This window comes from Microcebus murinus, chromosome X (genome assembly GCF_040939455.1).
Source record: "Microcebus murinus isolate Inina chromosome X, M.murinus_Inina_mat1.0, whole genome shotgun sequence".
Taxonomy (NCBI): Eukaryota; Metazoa; Chordata; class Mammalia; order Primates; family Cheirogaleidae; genus Microcebus; species Microcebus murinus.
In genome coordinates this window covers 91,796,924-91,809,133 of record NC_134136.1, presented here as the reverse complement: position 1 = coordinate 91,809,133, position 12,210 = coordinate 91,796,924, and the positions used below count along the sequence as shown (strand labels likewise).

General features: G+C 41.3%; 1 protein-coding gene across 1 annotated transcript in view; it reads right to left on the bottom strand.

The window, feature by feature from the left end:
• Nucleotides 1-3,783: 3,783 nt before the first annotated feature.
• Nucleotides 3,784-12,210, bottom strand: part of GRPR (gastrin releasing peptide receptor) — a 31,538-nt gene continuing 23,111 nt past the window's right edge. The window contains exons 2-3 of the mRNA XM_012784745.2: nucleotides 6,335-6,686; nucleotides 3,784-4,767 (exon numbers count right to left, since the gene is read on the bottom strand). Of these exons, the coding sequence (XP_012640199.1) occupies nucleotides 4,378-4,767; nucleotides 6,335-6,686 (742 nt within the window). The 3' untranslated portion in view covers nucleotides 3,784-4,377. The remainder of the gene's footprint in view (nucleotides 4,768-6,334; nucleotides 6,687-12,210) is intronic.

Sequence of the window (12,210 nt, the reverse complement as noted above, 5' to 3'; positions counted from 1 at the left end):
TTCTGGGAAAAGTGACTTGGCTATCTTTTAGTGCACTTACAAGGATGCCATCCAATGTGTACTTCCCAAACAAAGCTAATCTCTATCACCAGAAACCATTTGATGTGTGAAGAGACAAACCAATAACCGACTGCTACTTTTGGCATAAATGAAGACTTTATAACCCAAGTATGCTCGTGTGCTACAGTCAAGTTCATTTGCTTCTGTTCAATGTGCATTTTCATGACAAAAGGAGCTTGGTTCATTTGTAGGAGTCTCAAAACAGTTTATTTACCTAAGGGTTCTTCATCCTCCAAGATGAAGCTGAATTGTTTACCAGGCAAGGAGGGAAACCTAAGGCTTGTTAATGAGGCAGAAGGCAGGTTCAGTGGGGGAGCGAGAGCAGCCAGAAAAACAGGGCTTAGCAATCCACATTTATGGGGAATCATCAAATGAACAACAGGGAGGGGCCTTGTCTGCACTAAGGAGGGAGGATCATCTCACTTAAGAATATCACTCCCAATGGCAGCTGCACCTTTTCTGCCAGCAGCAGCCTTTGGTGGGAAGACTGCTTTGTTTATTGCTTAATCTATCACTGTTGAGCTGCCTGCCTCAGGGAGGCTCAATTTAAGATAGATTGAAAGGTAGTGTCTGTCAATTGAATAAACACAGATGGTTTTCCAGGGCAAAAATTGATTTTTTTTTTTCTCGCCAAAGACATAAGCACTAAACATGATTATCTTTGGAAGCCAGGTGTGAAATGTCTCACCTCTAGCCCCTGCTACACTCTGCCCTGGCAGAGGAGGGGGGGGGTTGGGTCTCTCTCATGTGATTTTAGGTTCTTGAGGTGGAATAAAAATTTGACTTCCCTAGAGAAGGGCCCGGCTAAGTCCTTTCCAGTAAGAAGGTCTGAGTCAACCCATTAGTTGATTAACCATTTAACCTGTCCTTGGTCACTGGCCAGCAAAGCCTTTCTCCCAACCTTTCATTCAAGAGTTTCAAAGAAGTAATAAGATTTGCTTAAGGACACACAGCTACACCTAGACCTCTGTCTCCTCACTCTTTGTCCAGAAGGTAGGAGGGAGACCACACACAATCTATGCCATGATGTTAACTGAAGAAGACATAAAGACGAGTCCTGCTCCCAAAATGTCTTTGGAAGCAGGTGGATCAGAGGTGCTTGAACGAGTGTCATGCAGGTACCCAGAATGCTGTACATGTTAGCAACTAACTTGGCATGGAGTCATTTATATTCAAGAGTTTGGAAGAAAGCCAAGGGCAAAATTGTGGAATAGTAGTTCAAGATAACAGGTGCATGGAAGTTGAAGAAGGGTGGATAGGAAGAGTATAATGAGAGATTGAGCAATATGTTTTCTTATGTCTCTTTCAGCTCTAACTCCAAAACATAGCAAATTCATGGAACATCATTCATGCAAATTATTCCAAAAAGCCTCTGGAAGCAATAGAATGGACTGTATCCTTTCATACCGCTAATGTGAACATAAGTATAGAATAGTGGTTGAAGGATTTCCGGGGGGGGGGGGGGGGGTTGTTGCAAGGGTAGCAGAATTGGGGTAGGGGTGAACAAGCGGGCTACAGGAATGCTATAGAGAGAATGAGAAACGATGAAGAGACTCAGGAAATTCTAGTGATAGACGGGACCTTAGCACCATCTTCTCAGTCTGGAGATGAAAAAATGAGTCTAGATAAGGGAAATTGATAACCAAAGTCATATAGCTACAGGCGGAGTTCGGTTGTCAAGCTAGAAATTTTGGTTCTTTCCGCTACACTGTTTGTCTTGCTTTTCAACACATTAACTGCCATGTGAGTTGTATTTAATTCATGCTAATTCTGAGCCCAGGGCCTTATGAAGCATATGTAACTCACATGTTTCTTTACATTTGGAGCCACGTGAACTATTTTTCAAGTTGCATATAACTCATGTGCAGGAAACAATAAAAAATAACAAATTTTTCATTAAATTAGGAAGGATCATTTTGTTTTCAAAGTTTTTTATTCTATTTTTGTAACAAAACACAGTGGCCCCAAGGAAAAGTATTTTTTCTAATGTAGCAGTCAATGTGTTAAACTGTGCAATGTTGGCTGGGCACGGTGGCTCACACTTGTAATCCTAGCACTCTGGGAGGCCCAGGTAGAAGGATCGCTTGAGATCAGGAGTTAGAGACCAGCCTGAGCAAGAGTGAGACCCCCATCTCTATTAAAATCAGAAAAAATTAGCCAGGTGTGGTAGCACACGCCTGTAGTCCCAGCTACTTGGGAGGCTGAGGCAGGAGGATCACTAGAGCCCAGGAGTTTGAGGTTGCAGTGAGCTATGATGATGCCACTGCACTCTAGCCAGGGCGACAGAGCAAAACTCTGTCTCAAAAAAATAAAATGAACTGTGCAATGTAATTACGGACTATCAGGAAAGCAGGTGTGTCCAGTACATAAGAGCATAAAGCAAGTAGAAGAGGGTTCCCTCCAGCTAAAACAAGTGTAAACACAGATCTTTACAACTGTCTTGGTTCTAGCTCCTAAAGCTCTGCACAACGAGCACTTCCTCATACCAAGAGACAAAAATGTGCATGCGGATAAAAAGAGCCAACTATTTCTGTCTCACCTGGCTAGAGAAAACTTGAACTAAAATTGCCTTAGGATATAAGCGATGCACATTAGGGCACATTTACAGAATTTGGATTTATCTGAAAGTGGTTTAACATATTTGCAATTGGCCTTTCTTTGAGTCAACAAAAAACTGGATTCAGAGTTTCTAAAGTAAGGTAGTCAAATCTTTTTAGAGCCAATTATACTCTCTTAGAAAAAGAAAAAGATTTCAGTCCAGTCTTTTTCTGCATATGGGCTCTTTCATAAATACTGTTCTCAAGTAGAAATAAATCTGTAGCTGTTTTTCAATCAGTTCTTAAAGTTAAGACCCCTGCAACTTTCTTATACATATTCTAACAGAAATACATACTACTGAAATTTTGTTCATTTCCTTCCATGAACTTTAGGAGAAACATACATTAAATACAAACATATTTCTATTTCCTCTCAGACATTATCCCTTCTTTTTTATATTGAAACTACTGCTTCAATGTAGCAAAGATGGTTAAATCTAAGTAAATATACTTGGCTCAAAACCTGCATACCAAGAATAAATATCATACTTTATGCATTTATTTATAAATATCTGATAAATTGACAGGATGATCCTTTTTTCCTCCCAGTGGATTTCTCTTCTATGGTTGAACAGCACCCTGGGTGGTTTAAATTGAGTAAATAAGACTTCCATTGAGTGAGAATTCAGAGCATAAGATATTCCTCCACAGCCGCACATGGATCTTTATATACATGTCAATGTGTTTGGTTGTATTTTTGCCTTAAAGTTATGTATTGAGTGTTTATCCTATGTCCTCAGTAACATCTTTTTTTTTTTTTTTAAAAAATCAATGTTTAGGCCGGGCGCTGTGGCTCACGCCTGTAATCCTAGCTCTTGGGAGGCCGAGGCGGGCGGATTGCTCAAGGTCAGGAGTTCAAAACCAGCCTGAGCGAGACCCCGTCTCTACTATAAATAGAAAGAAATTAATTGGCCAACTGATATATATATATAAAAAAAAAATTAGCCGGGCATGGTGGCGCATGCCTGTAGTCCCAGCTACCCGGGAGGCTGAGGCAGAAGGATCACTGGAGCCCAGGAGTTTGAGGTTGCTGTGAGCTAGGCTGACGCCACGGCACTCACTCTAGCCCGGGCAACAAAGTGAGACTCTGTCTCAAAAAAAAAAAAAAAAAAAAAAAAAAAAAAAAAAAAAAATCAATGTTTAGGGAATTGTTTTATATTAAACTGGCTTCCAGTGTTATCAGTTTGGAGACTGCCCCTCCTGCATGGAGCTGTATCATAGGGTTAACTTTTCATCTTAGGGGTGTAAATAAAAGTTGTTCCTTGGTTCTTGTATTACAGATATTCCTGAAAAGGGGGTATTTTTAAAGCACTAGCATCTGCTTAAAGAAATGACAAGGTGAAGCCTTTCACAAAGTCCACATTCAATGTATGATTTCTCTGTTATATAAGTCTGGTTGTTCAGAAAGTTTTTATGACTTAATTGGTCACAACTGTGTATCAAGGTTTGATGCTTAAAATAATAATTTCCTATTTGTTCCCTTTTCTAAAAGCTATACATCAGAAAAAGCATTCCCAAGTTGAAATGGAAAACATCAGCCTGGTGGCTGACTTTGAAACATAGTAGCGATCCATGTGCGTCTCTCCCCACCCACCTGAGACCACTCATGCACATTCTGAAGGGTCTTTGGAGGGCCCAGAGACAACAACAGATGTGGGCGTTCCTGACCAGCCATAAAGCAAAACCAAGAGCCTCTCGGGAGGCAAAGTCAAGGGTCAGTCTAGACGTACCCCTCATGACAGATATTCCCATTGATGAGGCTAAAGGTGGCCACCGAGGGGTTGGTACTCTTGAAGGAGGTCATGCAGGTGGTACTTCTGCCAGTGCTGTGAGACCGGGTGATCAGGCCAGGACGGCAACAGAGGAGCTGGGTGTTGAACTGTTTCCTGAAACTCTTGCTCAGCAGGTAGAGGGCAAAGGGATTCACACAGGAGTTGGTGAAGGCCAGAAGGCGGGCACAGATGCTGGTGACAAAGTGGAGCATGGAGGTGTCTACCTCGGAGTAGTGGTAGGAGCGGTACAGGTAGATGACGTGGTTGGGGAGCCAGCAGAAGGCAAAGAGGCCCACAAACACCAGCACCGTTTTGGCAAGTCGCTTCCGGGATTCGATCTAAGGAGAGAGTGACATGGAGAGAGACAGAGGGACCAAGGGACAGTGCCAGAGAAACACAGAGAGACAAAGATTCAGACAGAGAGACAGGGGAAAACAATTAGGGAAACAGATGGGCTCACAAAGCCACAGAAAAAGAGTTCAATGGAAACGGCCAAGAGACAGTCATATAAAATGAGAGAAAAACAATAGAAACAGACAAAGAAAAAAAAGAGTCAGAAACACAAAGATGGACAAGCCAGGAAGCAGAAACACAAGAGGCAGAATAGAGTTAGAACACGCCACTGAGAACAGATCCTTAAACAAAGTTGATTACATGTTTGAATGGATCGCACGGTGACATTCTAGTAGGTGCCCTCTTTCTCCTCAGGAGACCATTGGTGCAGTCTATTAGCCATACGACTTCATGTCTTTCTTTGCTCCACAGTTAATACTTTCTTATTCTTATTCCTTCTGATGCAGCCAGCTTTATTCTTCCTCATTGATCAAACCAAGATAACTCATTATTATTATTATTATTATTATTGTTTTTAATCTCAACTTATTTCTGGACTACATAGGAACAGTCTTAAACAAAAAGGTCTGAGCATCTCCTTTTGCTCCCAACTCCCTCTTCTACCTCAAGGGGAAACAGGTTTCTCATTAAAGAGTTTGGGGTATAATGGATGTTTGCTACTGAGAGGTCTTTCAAGTAGGGAGATGGTTTCAGCTGAAAACTGCCACTCTTCCCCATAAAGGGTGAGGCCTCCAAGTGAGTCAGCTATACATTTCAACGGGATGGGGAATCTTTCTGCTTTTCTGTAATAAATGCCACATAATCTACATCTGGGCTAGAAGGCAAGAACTGACAAGGAGGAGCAAGCTAGAGCCTTTGGTTTCCACCATTCACACCTCAAGGATGAAATTATGGGAGGCTATGGGGGATGGGGGAGGGAGTCTGACCATATGGGGGCATCCTGCATGCTGGGCACTATGCTCTCTCTCTTATAATCCTCCAATGAGTAGACTTACAATATAAGGATTATTAGTCTATATCATAGATAAGGAAATTGAGACTCAGAGAGAGTAAGCAAGTAAGTCATGATGCCTGGATTTGAGCCCAAATCACTGTAAGCCTATCCTAATCAAACTACTTCTTTTTCTTCAATTGACCTCATTTTCCTGCCTTCTTTGCTTTGTCTCTACGTGGTAACCCTAGCCAAACAATGTGATTGGAGTTTAAAGAAGTTACATCTTATGAGCCTCAATGCTTTAATTATATATATATTTTAAAAAACAAACCTTTTCAGATATTTCTCAAAAAGAAACACACTTCGAATCTTTCTGGTTCTCAACACCTCCCTAACTTAGATCTTTAACAAGACAGCAAGATTATAAAGAACACCTGAATTCCTGCGTTTCCGTGGCTAAGAGTTTCCATTTAGCATCTGGCCACAGATCACTCACCTCCTCTAATTGCAGAATCAAATGACATAGCCACATAAATATTGTACTTGTCAGTGGAGTCCCAAAGAAATGCAAGGGACCAAATCCCCAAGGAGGAAATGAATCAGTCCTGAGCACCCACCTGCTTCTTGACATGTATGTTCCCTTCCACAGGAAGATTGTAAGCACTTTGGATCAGATTTTTGGCAATGAAGTAGTAGTAGACGGATATGATCGACAGTGGGATGATGTAGAAGACCAGAAAAGAAGCCATGGAGTGGATTTTGGGGTGCAGCTCATTAGAGTGTGGGTATGGAGCACAGCTAATGAAGGTCCGGTTGGTGCTTTCCTCGTGGAAGGGATGGAGGTCAGAAAACACGGCCTCCGGGATGGCCAGCAGCATGGAGATGACCCAGATCAAGGCGGCTTTGAGGCAGATCTTCATCAGAGCATGAGAGGCCTGGATATCCATTGGCCGGACAATGGCTTTGTACCTGGGACAGGAAAGAAGGAGCCCCATCAGTTTCCTAATGTTATTCTGAATGTCAAGGCCAGGACTAGGGTGAGGCAAGTAAGGCACCTGGGGTGCAATATTTAAGGAGGTACTCACTCTCAGGCTCATGGCGGTGCCGACTTTGAGCTCAAATGACCCTGACCGTGAGTGACTCCTTCACTTTGCACCCTAAGCCACCCTGCTTCCCTCACCCTAACTCAGCCTTGAAGGATGCCTTCGCGTTTCTCCAGAAGTATCATTCTGCCCATGTTCTCTTTATTTACTCTTAATTTAGAGCTGATTTTTTTAAAAAAGTCATTATTTTTTACATTGACAAGAATTGGGTATATTGTGTACAACGTGATGTTTTGAAATATGTATACACTGTGGAATGGCTAGATCAAACTAATTAGCATATGTATTAGCTCACATACTTAACATTTTTTGTGATAAGAACACTTAAAATCAACTCTCCTATTGATTTTCAAGAATACAATATGCTGTTATTAACTATAGTCACCATGTTGTACAATTCACACTCTCTCTTGATTTTAAAAATACCTCTCAGAAAAGCTGAAGCTCCTTTTGTTTGTCTTCTTAAATCATAGAAATTAATAACAAAGGATGTTGTTGTTTAAAGAAGGACACAGGGACAAGGAGGTGGGTGTTGTTTTTTTGGCAAGCCCTTCATTTTGAGTATTCAAATACAGTTCACAGAACTTTAAGTCATTGAGGGTTTTAAATATGCCTCTTCTCCCTTTCAAAGGATACAAAATGAACGGTCCACTGAGAAAGTTATACCTGGGAGGGTCCCTGTAATTGTCAAATTGATGATCTTTTCCCTTGCCCTCCTGTTCTCTTTCAGCCTTATCTTTTCTTGAAATATTTAGGTTCTTCCTGGTTTGTGAGCTATTTGTGCCCCTGTCTTGGGTTGAGTGCTCTGGGAGGCAGAGCCTGAGATGAAGTAAGGCGTATAAAAGTTTCACCGTAGAGAGTAATAACTGTGAAAGGAAAAAGGGGAGGAAGCCGGATTGGGCGGAGGGAGCTGTCAGATCTTAATGTAGACCTGACAAGGTCTACACCAGCAAGGATGACTAAGCATCCTGCTGTGCCTGGAACTTTTCCAGTTTTAGAACTGCAAGTCTGACATTCTAGGAAAACCCTCAATCCTAGCAAACTGGGACAGCTACACAAGCCCAGTGGGAAGCTCATGAGCAAAGACTGTCCAATGGAGGAGTTTTGTTTTAGGTTGAAATGGCCAGGCCTTTGTATAATCACTGAGTGGCCCCAGTCATTGGCTGAGGCCACTCCAAGAAGAGTGTGATCTCTCACTCGCTGCCTGGCTCAGTCACTGGGCAGGAACCAGCCAAGAGAGCATGACCACAGCTTGAAAGCTGAAGTGGATCCTAAAGGAGCTGATGGCTGGAGGCTTCAGCTAACCACACTCCCTGCAAGTGGGAGAGTCTCTTCTTCAAGGGAGGTCTGAGCAACACATCTCCATGTCTGCCACACTCCCCATACAATGCCTAGCACAGTAGGCCACAAGACAAGGGCAAGACCATCTTGTGTGCACTTGTTTGAGAACCCACTAGGGGGTGAGCCTCTGGTGGGCAAAGAGTATGTCTTTTTCCATCTTGGCATCTGCCAGTACTGTGATTTGCACACATTCTACAGAGGTTTGTTCAATTGAATATGAGCTGCTATAGTGTGGAAGTTGATATGAGTTGGGACCAACTAACTGTGATGGTGTTCATTGCTGAAAATGCTGTGTTTTAACTGGCTTCAACCTATGATGCTCTTTTATATCATGACTTCAGTGAGGGGAAATGCTTATTTCTACTTGTTTCCATGTTGATTAGACCTCCATTGAGTTACTGCTCTAGGCTGCACCCTGACTCCTCACTCACTTTCCTCCTCCCACCAGGGAAAGGGGAGTAAGTTATTAAGTGGTGAGTTTGGGAAAATGAACCTGGCTTGTGTATTGGGCTCTGGGAAGCCTATAGTTGTCTAATTGTCCCTGTCTGGAGGAATGGCATGTCTAATACAGGAGATGAGAGAGTGTCTGCAAGTTCATTATTGGTCTAGACCTAAGTCATATCCCCCAAACAGCTTTATCAGACATAGAAGCAATCATTTTTATCATCGTCTGTCTGATTTCTTTATCTAGCTCTCCATGCCCAACTCAGGTAGGGAAGGCAGGGCTATTATTTATTGGACACCCTCATACCCCAACACTCTAGAACAACACTATAGTCCTCCTGCTCCAGTGCACGTGGGTTTGCTTTCATTTTATTTTATTTTATTTTATTTTATCTTATTTTATTTTATTGAGACAGAGTCTCACTTTGTTGCCCAGGCTAGAGTGAGTGCTGGGGCATCAGCCTAGCTCACAGCAACCTCAAACTCCTGGGGCTCAAGCAATCCTACTGCCTCAGCCTCCCGAGTAGCTGGGACTACAGGCATGCGCCACCACGTCCGGCTAATTTTTTCTATATATATTAGTTGGCCAATTAATTTCTTTCTATTTATAGTAGAGACGGGGTCTCGCTCTTGCTCAGGCTGGTTTCAAACTCCTGACCTCTAGCAATCCGTCCGCCTTGGCCTCCCAGAGTGCTAGGATTATAGGCGTGAGCCACCACGCCCGGCCTGCTTTCATTTTAAACAATTACAAAAAACATACAAAAATTTGAAAGAAAGTTGTATTTTCCTGTGGTATCTTCTTTATTCAGTAGCCACTTCAAACATTTTTATTCCTAGTTTATAATGCAGGCAAGAAATTCATGTCTTTAATTAAAAGTATGTGACTATCTTTAGCCAAAGATATAAATGACTAAAGATATCTCTAATAAGTTTTTTAGAGATGAAATGGTAACTATGACTTCTATCTCCATTTTCTGGCAGATAGCAGTGATAATTACTATTAACTCTCTAAGTAATGGTGATGCGCTCAGTCAGAAACGAGAGCGAATGGCTTGCCTCCTTCTCTCTTGGAAATCTTGTGTTCCTACGTACAAAATGCTATGGGAACTATTGAGCTGCTATTTCAAATTCACATAAAATGTTATATAAAAACACTTCTTTTATAGTTTTGCCAGAAAAATAACGTGGATCTAAATCTAATTAAGCCTCCAAATTTATGTACCAGTTTTTAGGAAAAATGGGGATATAAGAACCTGCTAAATGATACTATAAGGATACAATCAAATTCTGAATTGGAAAATGCTAGAAGAACGATGACCCCATTTTTTAAACAAACAAATGGCATAGAAAAGCCGGGAGGGGCTGGGTGTGGTGGATCACACCTGAAATCCTAGCATTTTGGGAGGATCACTGAGGCCAGGAGTTCAAGACCAGTCTGGACCACATAACAAGACCACACCTCTGAAAATTTTGTAAATTAGCCGGTATGGTCATGTGTGCCTGTAGTCCCAGCTACTCAGGAGGCTGAGAGGCAGGAGGATCACTTGAGCTCAGGAGCTCGAGGCTGCAGTGAGCTATGATTGTGCCATGCTACTGCTCTCCAGTCAAGTAATAATAGAGTGATACTCTGTCTGTAACAACAACAACAAAAAAAGGCAAGGAAACTCATTACAGATTTACTGAAATGTGTAAGACATGTCAACCAAATGCAACGTGCGGACTCCTTTTGGATTTTGATTCAAACCAAACAACTGTAAGAATATATTTTTGAGACTATTGAAGAAAATCAAACATCAATGTAGCATTGGTAATATCAAGGAATTGTATTCAGTGTAGTGAGTGTGATAATGGTATTGTGGTTATGTGTTTCCTAAAAGACCTTGTTTATTAAAGATACATGCTAAAATATTTACCAGTGAAATCATATAATATCTAGATTTGCTTTAAAATATCGACATATTCATATATCACTTATGCAATTAAATATAAATAAAATGCATTGAAAATAATTTTCTGTTATGGAATACTCATAACATATCAAGGAAATGAAAGAAATCCCATTTACTAAGCTCTTGCCTTGTGCCAAGCAGAGAAGGGCATCTACACATTCTCATTTATGTTTCAGACAATCCCAAAAAGTAGGTGTTATTATCCCCTTTCTACAGGTGGGAAATTGAAGCTCAGATAGTTTAAGAGGTTGTGCAGCCAACATTCAATTTAGATCCAATGCTTTTCAGAACACCATAGTTCTTTGAGAAGAAAGCTTTGAGTAAATCCTTCCAGGAGGCAGAAAACAGACCAAACATTTCTCAAATGTACATAGAGCATACCAAATGTTCCCTGCAAGTCTGATGGTTCCGTATAACATAAAATGTATCGGTATATTTCCTCTTCTAGCTTACACTGTTCTGCCCAGAGCTCCCAGTTCAGGGAGACACCACTGACTGTTTCCTGTTTAGAAGTGATGGCTGGTTGAACTGAAGTGGATACCTGATCTACACCAGCCAATGACCTGCCTGGCTAGATACTAAACAATCCCTTTTTCTCTTAGGCATTTAACCTGAAAAATAGAGAGAATGTAGGTAGTCAATGATAGATGCTGGAAACAAAAAGTTTGATGTCAAGGAAAAGATCAGGGCAGCTATGTTTTAACCATGTACAAGATGAATAAGCAGAGTAGATGGGATTGAGAGAAAAGGAATGAATGAGACAAACATAAGAGGAGAAGTTGAGATGATGTGGCCCTAAGTCATACAGAGGATATGATTTCTGGCCCAAGAACTACTTTTGAATGTACAAGAAATCTCCCATTATAATCTTGCAATACTCACATCCTCTTTTCACTTGAGTTAGAGTGGCTTCTGTTCTTTGCTAATAAAAGAGCCTTATCTAGAACAATTAAGATATGATGGCCATTTAAAGTCATCACCAGATTTATTTCCAGGATCATTTAGCATAGATCATCCCCCACTTGCATAGATCATGCCCTCTGAAAGAATGAGCTGTCAACTTTAATAGTACTCAAGAGACAGAGTAGTCTACACCCCATTCCTAAACTCTCCGTTTCTTTCCTGCTTCCCTCCTTTCTTCATACCCAATCCCAGAGTCTCCATTCGTCTAAATTCAGTCCTTCCAAATGTCAGCTCAAATATCATCTTGAAGCTTTTGCTGACCAATCCAGGCCTTAATGATTCCCATCCTTTCTCCCTACCTGTCTGACTTTTATGATAGGATTATCAACTCCTCTCATTTTCTGCTTACTATGCACTATTTTGGATTGTTTGCTAGCTTTCTATGGGTGGGAAAGTCTTTTCAACCTGACTTTTCCTTGAATTTCCTGAGGTCAGAAGCTTACATCTTCTCTTCTCTTCTTTCTGTATCACTAAATATGCTCCAGGTCCCTTGCTCTGCAAATCACTTATTTCAAAGTAGGGACTCAGCAAATACTTGCCAATTAATTGATGATTAATATGTGACTTGCAGATATGTCTCTTATTTCCAACTTCTCACAAATGAGAGAGAGAGAAGATTCACTTTTATACACTAGTCAGTAAGAATCATTCTTCTATAGACTAACAAATTCACTCCTCTGATAACAAGGGGCT